We start from the raw sequence: 25,817 nt of genomic DNA on the forward strand, positions 1-25,817 counted from the left end.
CTTGCGAAACGATTTTCTCCTGAGTGCAATCGGTGTCCTGCTGCATTTTCTGTGCAGGAAAAATCACATAGCAATCGCACCGCTATGTGGTTTTTCTGCGGTTCGGCAATTCAAAATGTTCTCCTGCTCTTTTTATTTTTCTTGGTGCAAATTGCAAACACCCTGCATCCACCCCATACACAAGAGGGATTGCAGCGGAATCATGATAGTGGGACATATAAAGAAACATGATCACAGTGCATTTGCGATCGCAAGTGGAAAAGGGCCCTTATACTACATTACATAAGGGCGCCAGGAAAAAGGGCGCAGGTGAATCCAAAATGTTAACAATATCGTCTATAACAATCTTTTTGTATCGTTTCTCCATCTTTTTCTGAGTTACAATAATAAATATGTTAAAATAACGGAATTTAAAAGGGTGTGGGGTGAAACCGAAATTGCAAAATATCATCTATAATAGGCTTTCTCAACCCCAGGGTTCCTTGAGTCCTCTGCAGGGGTTCCCTGGCATTTTACCCATCGTGGGGGACGTATAACAGAGCACATTATAATAGGGGGTACTGTAAAAAGAAACACTAAATTGGAGGTCACAATAATAATGAGCACATTAATAAAAAGAGCACTAGGAGACAGTGTAATAAGTGGCAGTGTAATAGGGGTAGTGAAATAAACAGCCTCATCTATTTTTAAGACCATGCCTCCTGCAAAATAAATGAAGGGGTTCCTCAAGTTTATAAAAAAAAATGCAGGGGTTCCTTGAGATCCAAAAGTTATTTTCAGGGTTCCTCCAGGGAAAGAAGGTTGAGAAAGGCTGGTCTATAACAAGATAACAAAGAAAAATATTTTCAGTCCTAATGAGGATAGTAAAACATTGGTAAATATGACCGATATTTTACTACAACTAAACCTAACCCTACTCTCACACAGAACCCTCCCTCCACCAATGCTTAACCCTAAGACCCCCCCCCCCCCTGGTGGTGCCTAACCCTAAGACGCCCCTGGTGGTACCTAACCCTAACCACCCCCCGGTGGTGCCTAACCCTAACCACCCCCTGGTGGTGCCTAACCCTAAGACGCCCCTGGTGGTGCCTAACCCTAAGACGCCCCTGGTGGTGCCTAACCCTAAGACGCCCCTGGTGGTGCCTAACCCTAAGACGCCCCTGGTGGTGCCTAACCCTAAGACGCCCCTGGTGGTGCCTAACCCTAAGACCCTCCTGGTGGAGCCTAAACCTAAGATCCCCCTGGTGGTGCCTAACCCTAAAACGCCCCTGGTGGTGCCTAACCCTAAGACGCCCCTGGTGGTGCCTAACCCTAAGACGCCCCTGGTGGTGCCTAACCCTAAGACGCCCCTGGTGGTGCCTAACCCTAAGACGCCCCTGGTGGTGCCTAACCCTAAGACGCCCCCGGGTGGTGCCCAACTCTGAGACCCCCCAGGTGGTGCCTACCCCTAAAACCCTCCCTTCCTGATGCCTAACCCTAAACCCCCCTTCCTGATGCCTAACCCTAAGACCTCTCTCCCTGACGCCTAACCCTTAAACCCCCATTTCTGAAGCCTAACCTTAAAACCTCCTTCCTCCGCTACAATAAAAATAATAGATTTCTAAGAAAATACATTTCAAAACGATAATTTCCACAAAACAATAGTTCTTACAACAAAAAATTTCTGAGGACAGCTATTAGCGCCCACTATTCATTGGGTGACCAAATTTCTCTTTTTGGAGCCCAATAGCAGATATTTTGGGGCACCCAAATAATCCATTAGCGACAGGCACCCAATTTTCCTGCTTCCCCTTATAGCACACTTGCATCCAGTTGTAAACTGCATCTGCAATATACATCATACATATTTATTTACATTTATCTCATCCTGCTACATCACATCAGAATTACTTTAACTCTATACCTGCCCAAAGTACCAGAGCAGCTGCCAGGCAGCAAACAGGTTAATAGGAATAGGCTGTGACTGATTTAGGGCAGCGATGCAGAGAGACTAGGAAGGGGTGACAGAATACACTGGGGGGGGGGGGGGGGGAGGCTGCCAGTCAGCTGGATTGACAGCCTCCCAATATCCCTGCAGATAAAGTCTTACAGATGTCGCCTGGCAATTGATTTTTAGTTAGCGATGGTAATACACTCAGAAGTAATACATTATAGAGGCGGGGTGGAAGTGGGAAGTGGGGGGGAAGGAACTGGGGCTGCCTGTACTGCAGGGGATTATACTGCCCCTTAAGACCTCAGCTTCAAACACTTTCTAGAAATCACATTAACCTGTTTCCAGAAGAACAGCCCTGACTGCTACGGAACTGTTCAGCAACTTCTCAGGCACAGTGCAGGGGGTGAGTGACTGAGGCCACCAGGGGGCAGCACGGCCAGGAGGGGTCAGCAGCAGGCCAAAGCATTTGTCTGTGTTTAGGGCCACTTTCACTACCAATGCCACCTATTAAGGCTGGGACCCACTAGAAAACGCAAATTGTAACTTCTGAGCGCTTTTTGTAGTGTTTGGATTTCTGCCATTTTTTAAGCGATCTTAAATTTAACGCAAGCAATTTGAACAGAGATTTTCATAGGTTTGGTAGTAAAAGCAGTGCAAGATCGTTTTGTGCAGTGATTTCGCAGCAATCCTGAATTGAAGCACAAACACTCAAAAAGTTAATGTAGCCTCGCTCCCTTGAAGAAAAGGGCCTCAGCCTTTGCTGAGCCTTGCACACTTGAAGAAAAAAAGGCCAAGGCGGTTTTCTTTAAGGGGACAGCACTACGTTTTCTTCAGCGCTACGTGCTGGAGCCTGGCTGAGACAGGGCACCGATGACACGCAATGTGCCGACCCATTATAACTTGTCCTCATTAGAGGACCAATTCTTTTTTTAATTAGTCACCATCTTGAAAGGAAACTTGAGGGCACTGGCTTGGTGGTGCAGCATCTTGATCGCGCTCCCATGGGCAGGAGAGGTCTGCGCATGCGCAGCTACGAGGCTTAACGTAGCGCTCCCAGCCATGAAAGCACGATCAAGGAGGCGTGCCGCTGAACCAAACTTGCGCAGTACTGAGGGACTTGGCAGACTTGTGCACTCTAACGGGGCCTTTTACAGACCAATGCAGCGGGATGGTAAGGAACGGGCGGTATGGTAAGCATGCAGACTCATGTATTTGCCATATATATCAGTGGGAACATTAGAGAAAACACCTACCCTGCTCTCTTTCATTCTTCACTGTTCAGCTTGCTTCTTATCAGCCCTGATTAAATACCCGACTGAGCATTCAGTCTGGCTTTGCTCAGGCATCTTTCGAGCATCCTTTAACAAAGTCATGGTCATTTTTGTGAGATGATTTCCGCTCTGAGGGCTGGTGCACACCAAAACCCGCTAGCAGATCCGCAAAATGCTAGCAGATTTTTAAACGCTTTTTTTTATTTTTATGAGGCGTTTTGCTAGCGTTTTGCGGATTGCTGCTGCGGTTTTCAGTATAGTAGATTTCATATATTGTTACAGTAAAGCTGTTACTGAACAGCTTCTGTAACAAAAACGCCTGCAAAACCGCTCTGAAGTGCCGTTTTTCAGAGCGGTTTGCGTTTTTCCTATACTTAACATTGAGGCAGAAACGCACCCGCAATCCAAAAAATGCCTCACCCAGGCATTTTTCGTTTCTGCAAAACGCCCCCCGCTCTGGTGTGCACCACCCCATTGAGATACATTGACCAAGCAGATCCGCAGCCGCAAGCGGATCTGAAAACGCCCAAAAAGCCGCTCGGTGTGCACCAGCCCTAAAATGGTCTGGTAGGACTGGAGCTAGTCAATGAGATGCTAATAATGCCTGCTAGGATCCAAAATAAATGCAGATATTATGCAGTTTGCAATCTGGTGCCTATCAATGCAGTGTGCATAGCATTTGCATGTAATTTGCAAACAAGCTAGAATTAGATTGTAAGCCTTTGATAGGGCCCTCCCTCCTTGTGTATCCTACTTGGTTGAGCACTCTGCCTACAGAAAAGTGTGAACTTGTATTATTGGGACTATTACTCCAGTGTATGCTCTGGCATGATGTGTCTGTGTATTACCTGTGTTGTGTTGTCTGTCACCCCTATTATCATTGTGTGTAACCTTATTTATTGTCCAGCGCTGCATAATATTTTTGCAGTATATACGGTAAATCCAACAAGTGATTATTATTATTATCATATTACCGACCGTATCTGGTGAGGATGGAAGTAATTTAGGCTCAATGACTGACACTGGACCATACCTCACTCACTTTAGGCCCAGTGAGTGAGTAGACAGAACCTGGTAGACTGCAGTTATGTGTCTGTAGGTGATTAGCTGCATGTGAACAGCTGTACTCTTCTCTTTGCAGGTGATGAGCATTCTCAGCAGTCCTGGTGGGGTGGCCACCCAAGGCCAGTCTGAATTCTCCATCTCCCCTCTGCACACCGGACTGGAGACCAGTAACTCCCTGTCGGCAAGCTGCAGTCAGCGCAGCGACTCCATCAAGTCTGTGGACAGCCTGCCCACGTCACAGTCCTACTGCGCACCTACCTACAGCACGACGGGATACAGCATGGACCCTGTGGCCAGCTACCAATACGGACAATATGGGCAGTGTAAGTATGACATCATAGTGCTAAAGTGAGGCGTAAGGATGAACAAGACCAGCTTTGGTAAATGCTAATCTGTGCCAGTGGATAGAGGTCCCCGCCTCTTGCCACTGCATGCCGGTCTCCATCTTTTGACACTATTGCCAGTCAGTTGTGAAAGCTAAAGTGTCGTAAAGTTGGATAGTGGAGAGCAGCACAGCCGCAAGAGGCAGCAGGCATAGACATACAACTCTGCAACAAAACAGTGCTGTTTTTGCAATATAAAAAGAGAAAATACCTGATGCAGCTATCCATAGTCTCCTCTCCCCCCTCAACCATATTTAACTGTCTGCTAGCTCCCGCCACAACCGTGTGAGTCTCAAACTGTGATTGGTCAATGGGGAGGCATGGTTTCAGTTTATAGACCAACCACTCTCTCTCCAGTATGAATATGGCTCTAAATGGGAACTGACTTCTTCCTGAACTATGGTGTATTTTCCCTAAGTATAGATTTGAGGGTTTTTTTTGAGCTGTCAATCTGTGCCTTTGCTGATAGTAAACTAACTGCAGTGTGTGCTGATCTCTGCTACCCCCAGTATGTACAGTATAACTTGTTAATCTGTGCCTATACTGATGGTGAAGAGGAAAAGAGCCTAAACCCCTGTGTTGGACAGAGGGAGCGATCTTGACAATACTGTGCAAGTCTGTGTAGTTGTCATCGAAGGGTGCTGCTCTCTTGGGTGCCACTCTAGGTGGTATATAATCTGCAGTAGACAGTGGGATTTGGGGGATGGGTGGAAAAACAAGAGGTGGGGGAGAGCGCACTCAGGTTGTCATTCAATAAAAATGGCCAGCCGGCTGTGGAATATTCTCACCTGGATCTGTGGCTGACTGTCCCATACGGGGTGGCCAGCAGAAAGGCTTTGTCCCACTTGGACCGGGGACCAAGTCTTGGCAGAAGTTGTTAAGCTTGGATGTGTAATCTCCACAGTCAGCATACAACACATAAGCTGACGTGAAGGAGGTACACACACCAGCACAAGGAATCAGGATATCCCCAGTTTAGTGGAGGAGAGGACTGACTCCAATAGGAGATTGTGGTGCACAGAGCCGGTGCAGATCCGAACAGCCACAAACACTTTCGTAATAACGTCTCAGCGCAAAGTAGCGCTGAGCGCATAAACCAGGACTGAGGAGATCAGGACAGATAGACAGAATGCTTGCTTAACTAGCCACTACTTAGTGACAGCAAGCGTCTACAATAAACAGACTGGAATGAGGTAGCCAATGCGTTTGCAGCGATGGCGTGCCTCACAAAGACAGGACAGTCAGGAAATTTTTGACATGGCTTATACATTAGGGGAGGATTTTGATGGTGAAATTGCTGCTAGCTTCACTCATGGGGCTGTGGAAACAGACAGTGACCTCTCGGAATTGAAGGAATTGTTTTTTTCACACAAAGGGAACAGAATCAGCCTAAAATGCTAAATAATAAACAGGAAGGGGACCCCTTGTGGCCCCGAAACAATTGTCATACATAGTGTTGACGCATTATGATGAAATAAACTACATTTTTTGCTTATTGGAGAAGCTGGTGTGCGAACCTATCCTTGGACTGTTTGAAACTACTACTGATGTTGCTTTGCATCTAAGATAAGGTTCAGCACCCTCAACATAGGAAAAGGTGTGCCGCTCCTAACTCCACGACTGCAATAAAATGCTAAATAATGAGTTCTGCCTGTAAAGAAATCATCATGGCTAACACAGTAGGGGGCATCTTAATAGCACATGATAATGGTAGAGCCTACTTCCCCTTACCCCCCAGAGACCCCACATTCCCCCATGACTTAAAAACTCCAAAATAATAGACACGGACTACCTGGCATTGGATTAATTTAAGGCCATAGCAGCCCCTTCTTTATTCAGCCAATTAACAATGTTCCAAACCAAATAGAAACCACAACATAACTAAAACGATCTCCCTCAAGAACTGGGGTAAAAGGGTCCGGAGGCACCGAAACTCGTACTCCAAAAACACCCGTGTGACATGCAGCCTTGTACCGGCCCCCAGCCGCGTAGCTCGGCTCGGGGACAGCTGCATGCCCCAAAGTCGTCTCTCTCTTGCTTTCCTTCTTCAAAACCAGCGGATTCGTCCCATGACAAATCTCCTTCCCAAGGCACTAACCTCCGGAGCCCCTTTTTACCCCTCCGGCTGCAATGACAAACAAGAGCAAAACACACACAACAAAAAACATAAAGGGAGGGAGGGAGGGAGCTTCTTCCATTGCTGCTCAAACCGGAAGTGCCCGCCCCGCTACTTCCGCCGCCTTGCCCAGGAAAGACTGACACTCCCCTCACCACCAACACCCGCCCCCTCCTTCTCTCTGTGCTGCCTCCTAGCCTGCACCGCCCCCAACCCACGCTAACCCCTACACTGCCGGGGAGACGGCTACCCCATCATGCCCGGGCCCTCCGCATTCCGCTGCGCTACAGCTACGGACCCTCTCTTGATAATGGTAGAGCCTACTTCCCCTTACCCCCCAGAGACCCCACATTCCCCCATGACTTAAAAACTCCAAAATAATAGACACAGACTACCTGGCATTGGATTAATTTAAGGCCATAGCAGCCCCTTCTTTATTCAGCCAATTAACAATGTTCCAAACCAAATAGAAACCACAACATAACTAAAACGATCTCCCTCAAGAACTGGGGTAAAAGGGTCCGGAGGCACCGAAACTCGTACTCCAAAAACACCCGTGTGACATGCAGCCTTGTACCGGCCCCCAGCCGCGTAGCTCGGCTCGGGGACAGCTGCATGCCCCAAAGTCGTCTCTCTCTTGCTTTCCTTCTTCAAAACCAGCGGATTCGTCCCATGACAAATCTCCTTCCCAAGGCACTAACCTCCGGAGCCCCTTTTTACCCCTCCACCACGACAAGGGCGTGACCCCTTATGCCCTTGAGGCCCCCTACCTCAGAGCTCGCTGAATCCCATCCTCGATGCCCAGGGCCCATAAGTCCATCCCAATGTCATTAAGATGCACCCCGTCTCTCTTTAGGAACAGTTCAATCTCCTCCTCCAACTCGAAATGCCGTATGGCCAACCCTCCATTCCTGATGAAGAACCTCGCAACCTCTTTGTTTAGCTTAATTCTAGCTTTGTTAATTTTCAGGACAGAATTGGCCAACCTCCAGTAACCCCGGGCCACAATGTCTGACCACACCACAATGGTCTCTGGGAACAGGGACCGGATCCTCAAGAAGTCAAACTTGACCTCCTTGATGACCACCCTGGTGGACCTAGCGGCCAGATCGTTCCCCCCTACATGCAACACCAGGATATCGGGGGGCCTATCTATACGTGCTAAAGTATGTAGCTCCGACAGAAGGCTGGGCCACACCATCCCGGGGAAACCTATCCACCGGATACGTACCTGATCCCTGGGAAAGCCGAGCTGCCGGCCCTCAGGCCTAACATCGGCCCTTCTCGCCCCCCTGCTGACGTAGGAGTGCCCTACGATCCAGACCACAACCTGCGGACCTGCAACAAAAGAACAAAAACTGACAGCATTTTTTTCTTTGCCCGGATCCCCCAAGACAAACCCCCCCCCCCCCTTTACACTAAATGGGGTCTGACATATGTCCTGTACCGAGCTGACTCCCAACGCCCTATCTGCTTTATGACCCCCTCGCTCAATCCCCACCGTGACGCCTCAGTGGCCGCCCCAATGCGAAAAGAGTGGGAGGCAAACTCCAGGAAAGGGAGGCCGAGATGAGCCAAGCATTTTCTAAATATCGTGACAAACTGAAAAAGGGACAAGGCTGTGCCATCCGAATGGACCAGAAACACTAGCGATTGAGCAGGGCGAACTGTCATCAAGCTCTGTACGTTTAACAGAGGGCATAACGGTCCACCGATCTGGAAAAGTGTGATGGACCGGCCCTTTCCCCGTTGGTCGGTCTTTGAGCGCGGTAAATAAATGACCACCGAATCCGCGAGGACGGTAACATGTTCCGCGAGGATGCCTCCCACTCCTGACTTATTCCTACTCACTAATTCCCCGATTCTAAATGCCCCAAAAAAGGCTAGCACAAATGCGGTCTGAAAAAGTCCGCACTCATAGCTTGAAGAACACAAGCCTGGCAGCGCCTCCGCCAGCCTACCCAACAATTCAAACGTCACCGGGCGTCTTGCTTCCCTGCGAATGGCTCCCACCCGGTACCCCTTTACCGCCTGTCTTACCCGAAAATCTTTAGTCACGTCCGAGAACCCCCTAACTTTAAACCAAAAAGCCAGAGCTGCTAACTTTTTGAGCACTGCCGACACCGAAATGCCTTCCACGAAATTAGTACCCAGGAAATATAGTAGCAAACACAGCCGCTGCTCATCTGAAGCACAACCGCCCACTTGTATCAGCAAAGCATCCCACGCGTTCCATACCAACGTGTATGCTGCTGCCGACGACCCGGACAAGGATCTCCCAATCATGAAGGATACCGCTCGAAAGGAATCCTCCACGCCGTGGACGGGCAAGGAACCCCACGTTCTTCCGCCGTGGGAACCGCCGCCCGGAATCTGTCCCACTGAAATCGAGAAAGTGCATCAGCGACCACGTTATCAACCCCTGGCAGATGTACCGCAAACAAATAAATATTAAAACGTAAACAGTCCAAGACCAATTGCCGCATCAGACTTATCACCGGGGGAGAGGATGCCGAACACCTGTTGATCGCCAATACCACTCCCATGTTGTCGCAATTGATCTTGACTTGCCTATTGGCCAGCTGCTGTCCCCAAATCCGAACCGCCACCACTATGGGAAAAAGCTCCAATAACACCAGATTGGAAGTATAACCCGCCTCCACCCAGGACCTGTCCCAAGGAACCGCACACCATTGACCCGCGAAAAAAGCACCAAAACCATGGGCGCCCGACGCATCCGTGAAAAGCTCTAAGTCCGAGTTACTCACCGTTTCCTGCATCCACAGGGACTTACAATTGAAGTCTGACAAGAAAATCAACCACACCTGCAGGTCCGACTTGAGATCCGCCGTTAACCGAATCCGGTGGTGTGGCGCCGCTATCCCAGCAGTAGCCATAGCCAGGCGCCTGCAGAAGATCCGCCCCATGGGCATTATTCTGCAGGCAAAATTCAACTTACCTAGCATAGACTGCATCTCCCGCAAAGTTATTTTCTTGCTATGAATCGCGGCCAAAATGGTCTCCCTTAAGTTCTCCACCTTGTCGGTCGGCAAACTGCATTCCATAGCAACAGTGTCTATGGTGATGCCTAAGAATTTTAGCGACGTGACCGGGCCCTCCGTCTTATCCTCCGCAAGTGGGACCCCGAAGCGTTCACAGACGTGCCGCATGTTAGCCAATGCATAGGCACAATCAGGGGAACCCGCTGCTCCCATAAACAAAAAATCGTCGAGATAATGTATAATTGATGGTACGCTCGACATATCCTTTACGACCCACTCCAAAAACGTGCTAAACCGCTCAAAATACGCGCAGGAAATTGAGCACCCCATGGGTAGGCACCGGTCTACGAAATACTCACCTTTCCAAAAACAACCTAACAAACGAAAACTGGAAGGATGAACGGGCAGCAGCCGAAAAGCCGATTCAATATCGGTTTTTGCCAACCACGACCCTTGACCCAAGCGCCTGACCCAGCATAGAGCCGCGTCGAATGAAGTGTACACCACTGACGTATCATCGCCTAGCAAACCATCGTTAACCGACGAACCACGAGGAAACGACAAATGATGTATTAACCGAAAAGACCCCGGTTCTTTTTTGGGAACCACACCCAACGGGGACACAATTAAATCAGCTAAGGGCCGAGAAGTGAACGGACCAGCCAAACGACCCGCCGCCACTTCCTTCGCGATCTTCGTATCCACGACCTCTGGGAACTCATAGGCAGACTTCAAGTTCCGAAAGGGGGGCTCCAACCGCAACAAACAACTACTTTTGATCCGGAAACCCTCCTCAAAGCCCGCCCTCAAGAATTCGGCCACCTCCCGCTCAGGATACCTGTTTAGAAAGCGCGCCATCTCTACCCCCTTCACCGGTGTCGTCCCTCTTACGTGCAGAATCCCCAGACCTTGCCCTTCGCTGCTTGTAGCACCTGGCAGCCGCATGTGAACCTCCGCAATTGGAGCACTCGTGCTTAAAGCGGCAGGACTGACCGAAACGACAGGATCCGTCGTTGTACTGCCAGCAGATGCCCTTTCCTCGGTTAGCCGGCTGGCCAGTAGTGGCCGACCCGCCGGCAACCGCGGGAAAGGACTGAGTGGTTCTGGCCGGGATCATCAGCCGCATCCACAAGGTAATATCCTTGTGATCCCAGCGGATCACCGGCCTTACCGCTTTCTCCTGCCTGAACTGCTCGTCGTACCGTAGCCAAGCGTTCCCACCGTACGACCGATGAGCCTCCCCGATCGAGTCCATATAACCAAACAACGCCGAGCAATGCTCGGGCTGTTTTTCCCCAATCACGCTAGCCATGATTGAAAAAGCCTGAAACCAGTTCTGGAATGTGCGGGGAATCAGTCTATAACGCCGCTCCTCCTCCCTCTTCTTCTCATCCGGCTTACCCTTATCTAAATTGAACTTTTCCAGCTGAAGGAGCGAAAATATCTCGATATATTCGCCCTTCCAGATGCGTTCCTTCACTTTTTGCTTCAGATGGGAACCAAGAAGGCCATTAAAACAAATGTAAAGCTCCGCGTGCGATGCATCTGCTAAACGCACCTGGCCCCCCCCACTAGACAAAGTAGAATCACACCCCGTCCCCTCCGTCTGCACCGCCACCTCCGACTGCACACTATCCAATCCCGGCATAACAGGCTGCGCCACCTGAACCACCCCTTGTGTGCCTGCACCTGCTGCCAGGGGTAAGGGGGCCCCCAAGGGTACTAACCCCGCATGTGACGCCACTACTGGGGGTGCGGGCGCCCAAGCTCCCACCGGTGACCAAGGTGACCCGATTGGCGGCACTACTAGCGCCGTGGAAGGTGAAGGCTGCGTCTGCCCTGGCTGCGACCCTGGCGCTACTGACCCGTCCCCAGCCCCCCCCCTGATGACCCCCACAAATCCCCAACAATAACGTGGCTAAGGCATTTACTGCGGCTAAATTGGTCTCACCTGGCTGCCCCGGACGCAAGTCCCTGCCAGCCGTCATGCCGGATCCACCCGCTGTGCCGTCATCATCCTCTGCTACGGAATCGACCTCGGAAGCAGAGCCGTCCCCATGTGCAAGGCTCCTGCTGTGCTGCTCTTGCCGCGTCTGCTGCTGCTGCAAACCGCCGTCTTGCCTGCGTTTCTTCTTGGTGGACCCCTTCGACTTGCCCTTGGCTGTGGAGCTCCTGTTCCCGCCCTGAGTATGGTGGGCTGCCGCCGCGGAAGGAGGGGCGGCACCCGTGTGATGGCCATCCTTGTGCTGGGCCCGCTTAGTCTGCCGCGCCGCGCGGGGACTAATGGCCGCATCCCCTCTTGCTGCCTGCTGGTGGGAGGAACTGGCCGCGCTGGATGGCCCTGCTCCGGACGAATCCCGGTGTTGGCTGGGATTCCTCCCGCCGGACCCCCGGGTTTTCTGAGTGCGCTTTGTTGGGGGGGGCGGAGGGTCCCTAATGGGGCTCCCTGAGCGACGCCGCGCTCCTGCATGGGGGTCTGGGCTTAGCCTCTCCGGAGGCCTGGACTGTCTCCTCACCTCTCCTCTCTGCTCAACTGCTTCTGCTGCGGGAGCGCTGGGCTCAGCCGCCGCCACCGGCGCGCTGTCTGCCGCAGCCTCCGCTGAGGTGCCTGCTCCCATGGCCGCCAGTTGGACCGTGACCCATGAGGGGCCCCTCGTTCCTGCTTCTGCCCGGATCCGGGCAACCAGTAGCTCCAGTCCCTCCATGTCAGCGGGAGCAGCGGGCGTCCAGCAAGCAGCTTCTTCCATTGCTGCTCAAACCGGAAGTGCCCGCCCCGCTACTTCCGCCGCCTTGCCCGGGAAAGACTGACACTCCCCTCACCACCAACACCCGCCCCCTCCTTCTCTCTGTGCTGCCTCCTAGCCTGCACCGCCCCCAACCCACGCTAACCCCTACACTGCCGGGGAGACGGCTACCCCATCATGCCCGGGCCCTCCGCATTCCGCTGCGCTACAGCTACGGACCCTCTCTTTCTTATTCTACCTGTTGGTCATATAAGGAAACAAGGTTACCTTTCTGTGTAACCTGCTCATCAGGATGACACTAGCTGCAGCCTCCAGCATCTTCCACTAACACAAGCTGATATCTTGTCTCAAATTTCTATCTCCAACTGGTGGGATCCATCCACAGCACTCCTGCATTCCAGCATCCCACATCAGCAGGCCAATTACACACTCACGTCATCTGTCCTGTTAGCTTTGTTACTTGTCTTCCTGTGGGACCTCGGCTCTTGTTGTGTCAGGCAGGGGATGAGAAGATAACTTCCAGACTCATCTTTGCCTGCTCCTGTACTGTGGGCTTCCCAGCAGCTGCAAGGAAACAAACAGAGGTGTAGAAGCAGATACTAAAATTTCAAACTGAAGTTATATCATCCGATATAATAAATCCATAACGGTCCCTGCGTCATCCTGTTCCTGTGTCCACGTGGAAAAGAACAGTTCAGCCGGCTATAAGCTCTGCGCTGTCCCTGTGGTTGCTAGGGCAACAGGGACGCACAGCGCAGAGCTGGGAGGATGACGCGGCAGAAGAAGGAGGACAATAGGGCGCGCACCGCTTTTTATAAGACAGTCAGCGCGGGGGTTGCGACCAGAGCCTAGCGCCGGTTTTTAAACGGGCCGTAGGCCTAGTGGCTTATAAACGCTAAAACTTTTAGGGCTTGTGCACACCTAGGGCGTTTTATGCTTTCTTTTTAGCGCAGGCGATTTTTAAAAACGCCCTGAAATTGCTAGTGCAATGAATCCTTATGGGATAGTTCATATCAGCGTGTTGCATCCGCTTTCCGCTCAGCAAAGCGCTGCATGTACCATTTTTGGGGCGATTTTGCTACAATGGAAGGTATAGGAAAAGCGCAAAACACTCACAAATCGGTTTTTTTTTAATCCGGTGATTGCGTTCGTGTTTTTAACAATAAATTCATTGTATTTATTCTTTTACGGGTCAAAGACTTCACTTCCTGACTGACGTGAGGAAGTGTGAAAAAGGAATTGCTCTGCAAAAGCCCTTTGCACAAAATGTAAAGCGCAGTGGAGCACCGGAAGCGAAAAAAATAGCTGTGCAAAAAATCAAAAATCAAAAATCACTGCCGTCAACGCTTTTTGATTTTACATGTGAACAAAGCCCAAGAGTACCTGAAGTCAAAATCACAGGCTCTGTCTAAATGATGGAGAATTAGGGTTGTGTTACGGTGAAATACTTACCTGTCCTGGTATCATCCCTTCAGGAAAGTGATCGCTCCTCCCCCCTTGGTGTTGGGCCCGGGCAATTTATTGGCTCTGGCCATGCCCATCTGCATTGCCACAGCCCGCCCCCAGCTCGGCAGCTGCGGCCTAATTGGCGACTGCCCTGCTGGGAGTGGGCAGCGGCAACACAGGCAGGTGGTTTCCAAAGAGCCTTGGCAACTGAAAGAGAGGGATGAGGAGGCTGCCATATTTATTTCCTTTTAAACAAGTTGCCTGGCAGTCTTGCTAATCTCTTTGGATTCAGTAGTGTCTGAATCACACACGTAAAACAAGCATGTGCCTAATTCAGTCAGAGTTCAGTCAGAGACATCTTATCTGAATGCTTGTTCTGGGTCTATAGCTTGAGGCAGAGGTTCAGCAGAGCAACTGGTATTGCTTAAAAGGAAATAAATAGGTCAGCTTTTATATCCCTCTGATTTCAGGTTCCCTTTAACACAGAGCCTGTCATTTTGACACATTAGGTACTCTTTAAAGCAAACCCGAGGTGCTCCCCCCTCCCCTCAAAAACGGGGGGGACACTTTTAGTTCATGAACAATCACCTTTAGTTAACTGCACAGGCGTGGCTGTAATTGTGCAGGCGCTGTACGGCTGCGCTTGTATGCAGCAGGGGGTGTGGCCTTGAAAATATATCCAACAGGCTTTTGTCATATATGTTCAGAGGGTCCATGCTCGGTAACGGTGGGGTTGAGGTTCAAGATGGGAAGCCCCTGGACTATCCAGGGGCTTCCCTTTAGTTAGGTATCTAACTTTTTTTTTTGGGGGGGGGGGGGGGAGCGTTTGGGTTCACTTTACGTGGGCCCGCCTTCCCCCAAACGTCCTTCTGCCATTCACCATACTCCTCATACTCAAAATTGTATCATGATGGGTCTGTGACTGGCCAGCTGGATAGTGAGTTCACAATGATCCTCAGAGATGCCTAAAGGGTAGTCCCTGACAGAACACTGCTCCTTGAAATAGACTTTAAACATGACCAATTGAGTTAGTGTGTAAGGAAGAAAGGGGGGGGGGAGTTGGAGAGAGGGGTAACATAGTTTAACTCCTGGAGGATCACATTGATTTGTATTTCCTAAAATTGAAAAAAAAAGGGGGGCTGGGGTGCACTCATATTCATTTTTTTAATCCATTTTGGGTTTCTCTTTGGTGCGTGTCTTACACAGGTGGCTCTCCACAGACTAGTTTTTTCAAGTCCCTTCTCCTATCCAAATAGCCTGCAGCCGCTCCTATACAGTGTCACAGGCTCACCTCCACAATGGCTGGTAATTTCTTTAGCGTAAACGAGAAGCATGTGTTGCGTGCCGGGAGAGGGGGCGCGATGCCTCTGCTCCCGCTCTGACCTCAACCTTTCTCCCACCTCCAGCTTGTTAGGGGCACACCTGCAATTAATAGTCACAATCTACGCTGACGTCTGCCTTGGGCCACTCTCCGTCCACGCTGCTTTCCATGGGAGATGCACACGGGTGCCGTCAGTACGGGCTCCATTCATTAACATCCATCAAATCTAGGCAGACGCGGCAGCCGGCCCGACACACCGGGAACAATCACCGGAACTACGGGCATTTTTAAAAAATGTTTTTAGGCCTTGTTCACATTTTAAATCGCAAGCGCTGAGCACTTTTGTGAGCGCTTTTTCCTGCACTTTCAGAGCGATTTGCACACACTGCTGCGCTTTTCTAAGCACTTTTGTCCGGCGATTTGAGATTTTTCTACCTGAGGACAATCAGGAAGTGAACTCAATGACCTGGAACTGAATAATTACAATGTAATTTTTTTAAAAGTGCTCACCAAATTGCGATTTCCCTATACCTTGCACTGAAGCGCAAACGCTTAGGAAATGGTGCAGGTGCAGGAGCCGCGTTTGCGCTCGGAAAGAAAGCTCATATGAGAACACTCACATAGAGCAACTTTGCAACAAGCCCCTTTTCCGCGATCTACCAAGCCAAAATATCCCCCCCTCTTTTTCCCCGTTGCAAAACGCAAACACACCGTACACCCAAAGGATTGCGGCAGAATCACGGTAGCTAACAGAATAATCCTCCCCCATGCATGCCCATGTGAAAGGGGAGTGGTTCAGACTGAGAGGCAGTGATCAGTCAGCCAAAATCAGCTGCCCAGTAGCCTCTCCACTTAGTTACTCACTTTTCTGCAGAGAGCTGTGTTCTGAATGAGTGTGTGTGTGTGTGTGAGTGTGTGTGTGTGTGTGTGTGCGTGCGTGTGTGTGTGTGTGGTGCGGGGGCAGACAAGTAGGCACCAACTGCAACTCTCTTGCAAGAAGACCAGGAACGATAAACCGCACCAAGTATTTTACATTTTTTTATTTAAACCACACCTGAACTAAGTAGAATATGGAGGCAGGGCTGTGGAGGCGGAGTTGGGGTCAAGGAGTCGGAGTCAGGGCAATTTTTGGTACCCGGAGTCGGAGATTTCACAAACTGAGGAGTCAAAGTCTGATGATTTTGTACAAAATCCTACAGCCCCGGTAAGTATTAGACTAAGGAGTCGGAGTTGAGGAGTCCGATTTGAAGCCGTTTTGGGTACCTGGAGTCGGAGTTGGAGTCGGTGGTTTCATAATCTGAGGAGTAAGAGTCGGAGTTGGAAGATTTTTGTTCCGACTCCACAGCCCTGCATGGAGGCTGCCATATTTACTTCCTTTTAAACAACGCAGATTGCCCGGCTGTCCTGCTGATCCCCTGCCTCTGACACATTTAGCCATAGACCCTGAACAAGCATGCAGATCAGATGCTTTGACCGAAGTCTGACTGGATTAGCTGCATGCTTGTTGCAGGTGTGTGATTTAGACGCATATTTGTAATTAAGGCGCCAGGAAATTTGGGCATGGGGTAAAGCTGAAAAACAGCTCACCCTGCTCCTGCAATAGTCCCGGCGGCGCCAGTTACTATTATCCCTCATTGACTCAGGGTTAAAATGTATATTTCTGGCAGCCGAATTACGCTGTTTGTATCGTAATTTGGGCTCCATCTTTTGACGGTGTTTAAATTACTGACTAAGCCATAATTCACATTGTGCCAGATATACCAGCACTTTTTTTGCCTGATTTGCATTCACACATTGCTGCAGCCAGAAAGATCAGCTGGAGAGTCAGTCAACTGGAATTGTTAAAAAAAAAAAAAAAATGAATATGGCAAATACCTTCCAACTTTTTGAGATAAGAAACAGTGACACTTTAAGACATGCCCTTGCCACACCTCTAACCACGCCCCCACCACACCTCTTGCTATGCATATCACAAAGCATTCAGAATTAAAAGATATAGTTTTGTAAATAAACCACACGGGTCCTTTCATTAGTTTTTCTTTTAACATTTGTAAATAAAAAATATATCAATTTAACCAATGGGGATAAAGTTTAGAGTCAGTTGAACACATTTTCAGTAGAAAAATACATATATTGGCAGAGATCTGTAAATCTGTCTTGAAAGAGGAACAAATGAATAAGAAAAAGGGACAGGGGGACATGGTTCCCAAAGAGGGACTGTCCCTCCGAAAGAGGGACAGTTGAAAGCTATGTATGGCAACCTCCATGTACCTCTCAGTTCAGGTTGCCTTTACAAAAAACAAAAAGCCTTTGAACATTTTAAAAGCATTACAATTATACAAAACATTGATAGTGATGCTAGCATATAGAAATAAAGTCCCTAGATGGAGACATAGAAAACAGACCCATAAATTGTTGAGAGAAAGAAAGTTTTAAAGGGATACTTAAGCTTTGCAAAGAAAAAAAATCAGTTTTACTCCCCTGGGGCTTCTACCAGCCCCCTGCAGCCATCCTGTGCCCTCGCAGTCACTCAAGGATCCTCCTGTCCCCCGCAGCCAGCTAGTCTCGTTTTGCCGACAGGCGTGGCCATGCATAGTCTTCTTTGCGTTCCCGTCCTCAACAGCGTCCTGTGCAGGACACCATTGCGGACGGGAACACAAAGGAGTTGTGCGATGAGGCCTGAGCGGGCGCAGGCCGAAAACAAAGCTAGCTGGCGGCGGGGGACAGGAGGATCCGCGAGTGACTTCGAGGGCACGGGACGGCTGCAGGGGGCTGATAGAAGCCGAAGGTGAGTAAAACTGCAGGGCTTAAAGAGGAACTGTAACGTGAAAACGTCCCCTGGGGGGTACTCACCTCGGGTGGGAGAAGCCTCAGGATCCTAATGAGGCTTCCCGCGCCGTCCTCCGTCCCTCAGGGGTCTCGCTGCAGCCCTCCGTACTGCGGTGACGTCAGTATTTACCTTCCCGGCTCCTGCGCAGGCGCTCTGACGGCTGTCGGCTCCGAAGTAGGCGGAAATACCCGATCGCCGTCAGGTCCGCTGTACTGCGCAGGCGCAAGTTTCCGGCGCCTGCGCAGTAGAGCGGACCCGACTAAGATCGGGTATTTCCGTCTACTTCGGAGCCGAGAGCAGCCATAGCGCCCCCGCTGGAGCCTGCAAAGGTAAATGTTGAATTGACAGTCGGGTCTGTCGCCGGCTGTTCGGAGGGCTGCAGCGAGACCCCGTGGGACAGAGGACGGCGTGGGAAGCCTCATTAGGATCCCGAGGCTTCCCCCACCCGAGGTGAGTACCCCCCAGGGGCGTTTTTTAATGTTACAGAGTCTCTTTAAGTATCCCTTTAAGTGTGTTTTTTCATGGCAAGCCACAATCATTATGCACAACCAGCTATGGGTAAAGCCATTCTATATCACACTACAGTATAATGCCGAGCAACTGTAATGTCTGTGGGTACTTCAGCAATGCTACAATGGTAAATATCATCATTCTCAAGTCCTCAGCTTACAGAACACCGCAGTAGATGTTACATCTGCTTAAACCAACAATGATAATGGCGTGGGGAGAGGAGCACAGCATATTTAGCACTGGTTATTCCCCAGCCGAGCGATCTCCTGACTGTGCCGGGCACTTGGCACAGATGCGACTCTATCTGATGCCCACGTTGATAGGACACAGAAGCGTGAAAAGAAATGTAATGGATGTGACAAGTCTAATAAGAGCCCTGTCTGGATACGTCCTCCCCCAGGACCACAGCTGACATGCCACTGGCGCCTCACATTTCCTTACTTATTGCCAGTAACTTCTAAATCACTATTAATTTAATTTGGGACATTAACAGAAAAAAAAAAAAAAAAGCTTTTGTGGCCCAGGAAATGTGAGCTATCTTCCTAACATAGCGGTGTGCTTCTTTAGCTGTTAGGGAGGGAGGGAATCACGTGTTTTTCCACGATGCAGAATCGAATGTGAAAACGCAGATTATCTGTCCCTTGCTCCTGGGTCCCCTCCGTTGCAGATGCCGACCTCGCCAGGTCGGCATCTTCTGGGCGTGCAGAACACTCCCGGCCACGAGAGTGCGAGCGGCGCGGCTGCGTGCTTGCTCAGGCACAGAAGATGCTGACCTCGCCTTAAAGTGAACCTTAACTATCAAGGAAAAAAAAAGCTTCACTCACCTGGGGCTTCCCTAAGCCCCCTGCAGCCGCCTTATGCCTTTGCAGCTCCTCGAGTGTCCTCCAGTCCCCGCCATGGCTTAGTTTCGTTTTCGGCCGACTTACAGTCAGCCCCCGGCAAGGCAACGCGTCCTCTTCTTCGCCTTCCCCGCCGTCAAGCACGCCATGCGCAAGGCGGAGAAGAGTACGCGTTGCCGGGGGCTGACTGTCAGTCGGACGAAAACAAAACTCGAGGAGCTGCGAGGGCACAGAAAGGCTGCAGGGGGCTTGGGGAAGCCCCAGGTGAGTGAAACTTTTTTTTCCTCGATAGTTAAAGTTCACTTTAAACGGAGGGGACCCCAGGACACCAGAGCTGCGGCGAGGGAAAAATTGGCTGCCAGGGGCTGGAGGAAGCCCCAGGTAAGTAGAACTTGTTTGTTTGTTTTTCCCCACGGACATTCCCTTTAAGATTCCTGACAATTTTGCCATTTCAGTTGTGTCGCTCATTATTTATGCCATCAAAGTGATACACATATTTTTTTTTCCTGGACAATCTAAGCTTTTCTTAGTGTAATATTTTTTTTTCCAATAAATGTTTAACTTTAAGGGCATTGTACAGGGGAAAAATATAAGCGTAAATGCAGAAAATACACTTGCCACAGTTATAAAACGCCTCATAATATATTATTTGGCTTGTCCTGGTTAAAATGATGCCATATTTCATCAACAGTGTAGTGGAGCATTATCCCCAGCCTGGACATCTGTAGTGATTGGATGTGATTGCTAGGGCACACAGTTTGGGGACACCAGTGTACTGTACAGATAGATTGCTAGGCATAGGCAACAGCACAGCAAAGCATCTATACAGCGTTGGGTCCCCAAAATGACAGCCATTACAGGAGAATCTTAAAGCCAATAAGTGACATAAGAGGCTTGATTCACTAAAGCATGCTAACAGTTAGCACGACATGGATAAGCTGCTTTGCACATGATATCATGCGCTTAAAGGTTTGCGCGCGTAAAGGTATGACTTCGTGCGAACGGCGTTACGCTTTGCGCGCAAAGTATCGTTATCATGTGCTAAGTATCATTATCATGTGAAGTCACTGCAGATCACGCGAACGGTATGCAGATAATGAATTATTACTGTATACAATACATTACCTGACGCGCGTTAAACTTTGCATGCGCCGGTTTACATGAACTCACATGTTAATGTAAGCACCCTTGCTGATTTCATTGCCAAACTCTATCTTTTGATTGCGTGAAGCTCCATAGCTTTCAATTGCATTCCGCACTTAGCGCGTGAAGCGTAGGGCTGTTCGTGCGATAAAACTTAACACGCGAACGGTGGAAACTGTTCGCGCGCATGCTTTGCACGCTCGTTTGAGTGTGCAAAGCCTTTACACGTGATAACTGAATTATCACGCTTTAGTAAATCAAGCCCTAGGGGTTAATTAGTTAGGTAGGGGTTGACAATTCACTACAGGGGATCAAAACACTTTCCGTTTTACACATGCAGGCTAAACCCGTGTTACATTACCCTATTTTGCCGCAAGGGTCCGCAAAAGCAATGAAAGTCTATGGAGCCTTTCACACTCCACACTGCGGTCCCTTGTCCAATCAGATGCAAGGGCAACAGCCTGTTTCTGCAAGCGCCAGCTTACCGCACGGCCAGTTTCACACTAAATATTGGTGGTCGCGAACAAGCCTTCGGGGATTACTGCGTTAGTACGCGTTAATCCCTGTCTGGCAGCAGGCCAAGCAGGAAGTGACGCTCACTTCCTGTGGCCGAATCGATGACATGCACGGAAGCGCATTGATAAAATACGCTTCTGCACATGCGTGACGCATAAAACTTGCAGCGGGTATTTAAAAAAAACACGCATTGCCATAGACTTACATGACTTCTAGGCCACCACATGGTAACTTAAGTACGCGCTCGTGTTAGATAGGGCACTTCCGGTGCAGCACAGCGCAACGCATGCAATGTGAACTACCCCATAGACTCATTGCCCTAGCATTAGGCTGTGGTAAAATGCTGCACCACGCTAGTGTGAAAGGGCCGTGAGGGTAATGACAGTCTATGGGTGATGCGTGTAGTGTGTAAACATCAGAGCGTGGTGTGTCGCCGCATGCGAACCAATGAGAATCCCAGTGACGTACTTCATGCCCAGCAAGGAATATATCACTGAACGGGGGGCGGTGCTATACATATCACCCTGTCAGCGCACTCTGCCCAGCAGGGAGTACATCACTGAATGGGGGGCAGTGCTATGCATATCACCGTTGGCACACTCTGTAGCAGAGTCACATGTTTGTCATTTTTTGTGTTGCGGTTGGTATTGCACCCCATCGCAACACAGCAGGCTAAAATGTAGTGACTTCTCCCTGATCTGTGCATCTGCTACCCCAAAATGCCCTTTTACTGCATCCTCCATGTTACCCATTACATTATGACATGACTGTGTGTATAATTTTTCTATATGTGTCTGCAGAGAACTAGCTGTGTTGTGGTTACAGTATTCCCAGCATAATCTCTGGATTTTCTTTTGCAGCTGCTGTTGACTACCTGGCTAAGAATGTGAGCCTGTCCACACAGCGCCGCATGAAGCTCGGTGAACACTCCGCCGTCTTGGGCCTTCTACCCGTAGAGACCGGACAGGCCTACTGAGGAGGCTGTAACCCCGCCAGCAACCCGCACCAGAGGGCTGTACTCTCCACCTAGCGAACATTTGTGTGCACTCACTTCTCTCATCCTCTGGGACAATCCAACAAGCGGGCTCTCCGCACTCAATCCCATGAAACGCCTACAGCAGGAAACGCAGTGCCATCCGATCTCTTGAGTGCTCTATGCCATGTGTCCAGAGGTGCCAATTTGCCCTGGAGGACGCATTAACGATATTCAGATTTCACGATAGTATCGGCAACAGTTGATGCAAGCTCCAGTCTGGGCTGTAAAATGGACAAGGCACCGATAAGCTGCATCTGCCGTCTGAATGTGGAACTTTTACTGGCAGGTGTACAATTACTTTTTTCTCTTTTCATTGAGTTGTTGAGACTGATAGCCAGCATTCCATACGTTATGTTGTGCGTTGGGGACCTTCTCGGGAACATTCTGTGAGTGGGGATTGTGACGCAATGACCGATTATACGAACGTCGCCCGGTGGGGCACATCCAACACAACCGCCAGAACTTAGAATTGGGTGAATTCATGTTCTCTCTTCAGACTATATTCTAAGGAGGCATCTGCTAAAAAAATGTACGCATTGCAAGAGATCCCAGAATTCCTAAAATACTCTAGTCAAAATGAGATGACCGAGAACGTTTGTAATCAGGCTGTAGCTGTTATCTCTTGTTCATAAAAGGGCTGAACTGCCCGTCATAGCTACTTGAATTATTTAATGTGCAGGATGTGTGAAAATTAAACACGGCCAAAACTTGACAACTTTCACGAGTCAGCTGACGCATCGCATCCACCTATCGTCTCTCGTGTTGATGGGACCACTTTGAATGTAACTCCAGAAAAACATTCCTCATTTACCTGTGCATCCCATTCACATGACTTTCTTTCTTCGCATTCCATGTTAAAGACGTTAATGCGCTACCTTGTGTTTGACAAAGGACTCTGCGGCCTGCGTTGTTTGTCATGGGACATTCCGCTCTATCGCTAATTGTAAACTTTATGGACTAGCATGGCAAAAGAAAGCGTAACATGACACGATACCGCCGGCACAGCACCGGCCTACAGAAAAAAAAAGCCTTCAGACCATATTTTAGCCATTGGATATGTATATAGTATCTTTAACCATTCCAGTGTTGAACCCCATTTGAATTTACCTGTCAATATTTTCACAATGAAATGTATAGTAATGTTGATGTATATGAATTATGTGGAGTCTTCAGAAAATTTATATATTGCGTTCCAAGAGGGGAAAAACAAAAAAAAACAAAAAAAATTATTAAATATTGATATAGGGAGAACGGAGGTGATTATAAAGGGTCTACAGGCACTCGAGCACTCCAGTAAAGTTTGGTACAGCCTGATAGTTTCGTCACAGAAAACAAAAGGACAACCACATGGACCAGATAGACATTCCAGCTACTGTATTCTACGAGCTGTCATTCCTGCACCTATCGGAACCTTGAGTTGTTTTTTTTTTATATATATATTTCTATAAAGCGGATGTTTCTGGAATGCTGGGCTCCCGGACCCCGGGGACTGTCTGGGGTGCTTGTTCTCTTTCCCTCTTTCCTGTGTATAGGAAATACTTTCAATTCCCTTGAGCCTAATCCCACCCACCCACCGGTTTCGCCTTGTGTAGCACTAGATAGCATTCCATTAAAACTGTCACTTCTGTGTCTCATCCCATGTCGTTCCAAATGTGCGCCTAAGTGTGTACATATATGTATATATATATGTGCATACGTATATATAATCCCACTATAATTTATTCAACTATATTAAGTAGTAGAGTAGAATGATAAACCTGTACTTGTTTTTATCCCCGTCCCTGCCGAGCGTGGTCTTCGGCCCACGGAGAGCCGCAGTGGCAGTGACGCGGTTAACTACCTGCGCCTGTGTGTGTTTCTTTGTGTACCTCAGGCATTGCTGTTATGCATTAAAAGAGAGGAAACCTCAATTTGATGCCTTGTCTTCTGTGTGCCTTCATGTGTGCTAAATTTATACACATCCACACACACACAAATGTTGTACAAACATACAACTGCACTGCCACAAAAATTCACTACAACCAAACGAGTAGTCTATCTGCATGGATGTTTTTAGGCATAAGCACTCAAGGCATAAGGCAGCACTGTACTTTATGGAATTCGTATAGCCAACTGCTAGTTCCAGTCAGAGAGGCATGGGTGGAAAATGTAACACCAAAACGGGCACTGCTGTGGTAAATTTTGCAACTCTGGTTGGATTTCCAGGACAATATTCTAACTTGTAAAGACCCAGGCTGAACATCAGTAGTCCTCAAACTACGGCCCACGGGCCGAATGCGGCCCCCTGAGGCTATTCCACCGGCACCCAAACACAAAATGTATAACTTATAGATGTGGCCCACCCACTGCACCTTTAAATATCAGCGCCCCGCATATAGAATAGCAGTGCTGGCACCACCCATCCACATACTGTAGAAGCCAGCGGGCAGTAATTCGCTGGCTTCCAATCCGATTCTGCATCAGGTGACGCTGCTGTCCAACTGGACGTCAGGTTGTCACCTGGGTATGCTTCACTGGTGCACAAAGACATTCTTTGGGAGTTGCATGACTGAATGGCTGCTGCTGGGAGTTCTCAATAATACATAGATTTAAAGAGACTTTGAAGTGAGTCTAAATTCCCGTTTTTAACTAGTATTTATGTAAAGCACTAAAAGCACTATAAGTAATGCTAAACCGCCGCATCCCCGCGGCAAAACGAGGGGTTTATACCCCCCAAATCCCCTCTGCTAGGTCCGGGGAGTGCTTCCTCATAGAGGCAGAGCTTATGGCTGTAGCTCTGCCTCTTGGCGCGTCAATCCCCGCTGTTTGCCACTTCTCCCCGTCCCTCTCAATCTTCCTTCACTAAGAGGGTCGGGGAGAGGCGGAGATACGCGGTGTATTGAAGCGCATGGAGGCAGAACTGCAGCTCAAAGCTCTGCCTCCATGAGCAGCAAAATTCACTACCAAGAAAGTCATGGATTTTGCAGAGGGGATTTGGGGGGTATAAATCCCTAGTTTTGCCGCGGGGATGCGGCGGTTTAGCATTACCTATAGTGCTTTACATAAATACTAGTTAAAAAACGGGAATTTAGACTCACTTCAGACTTTCTTTAGGGCCCGTTCTCACCTGAGCGGGAATCGCGCAATTCCCGCTCACGGCAAACCACTAGCGGTTTTGCAAAAAACGCTACACAATGTAGCGAGTGGCAGTGTTCTCACTGCAGCGGTTGCGGTTAGCGATAACCGCAACCGTGCTGCATGCAGCGGTTTGCCAGCGACGAGCTTTCCGCGATTAGCGATCGTGATTAGCGTGCAAAGCACGCTAATCGCGATCGCTCCAAAACCGCCGCAGTGTCCAGTGATTTTTCCATGTTAATCGTGGGAAAATCACTCCCGCAAAACGCCGCCGATTGCGATTATAAGTGTGAACGGGCCCTTAATGTAATGTTTTTCAACAACATTTTATGTATTGTTCCGGCTCCCCAGCAGTCTGAAGTACGTTGTCCCGGCCCTTGACCGAAAACGTTTGGGGACCGCTGTTGTAAAGTTTATAAAGTTGATACACACCCCTCAAAATCATTATTGGAAGGGTTTGTTATATGGGTTCAGTGAGATTTGGCCAGTGAGATGTATATGGCCTGGTAATAATTTGTGTATCCTTTACAAACTTATTTTGAGAAACA

At 49.2% G+C, this 25,817-nt stretch overlaps 1 protein-coding gene and 1 long non-coding RNA gene across 5 annotated transcripts in view; one reads left to right on the forward strand and one right to left on the reverse strand.

Moving 5' to 3' along the window:
* PAX7 (paired box 7) overlaps positions 1-24,054 on the forward strand; it is a 189,394-nt gene extending 165,340 nt beyond the window's left edge. For all 4 annotated transcript variants that reach the window (XM_068241710.1, XM_068241712.1, XM_068241711.1 and 1 more), the window contains exons 8-9: positions 4,346-4,592; positions 21,980-24,054. In XM_068241710.1, coding sequence (XP_068097811.1) covers positions 4,346-4,592; positions 21,980-22,095 — 363 coding nt within the window. In that variant the 3' untranslated portion in view covers positions 22,096-24,054. The remainder of the gene's footprint in view (positions 1-4,345; positions 4,593-21,979) is intronic.
* LOC137521872 (uncharacterized) overlaps positions 129-25,817 on the reverse strand; it is a 41,081-nt gene continuing 15,392 nt past the window's right edge. Inside the window, exons 3-4 of the long non-coding RNA XR_011022226.1 lie at positions 12,782-13,078; positions 129-816 (exon numbers count right to left, since the gene is read on the reverse strand). This is a non-coding gene — a long non-coding RNA (uncharacterized lncRNA). The remainder of the gene's footprint in view (positions 817-12,781; positions 13,079-25,817) is intronic.

Source organism: Hyperolius riggenbachi, chromosome 6 (assembly GCF_040937935.1).
Source record: "Hyperolius riggenbachi isolate aHypRig1 chromosome 6, aHypRig1.pri, whole genome shotgun sequence".
Lineage (NCBI taxonomy): Eukaryota > Metazoa > Chordata > Amphibia > Anura > Hyperoliidae > Hyperolius > Hyperolius riggenbachi.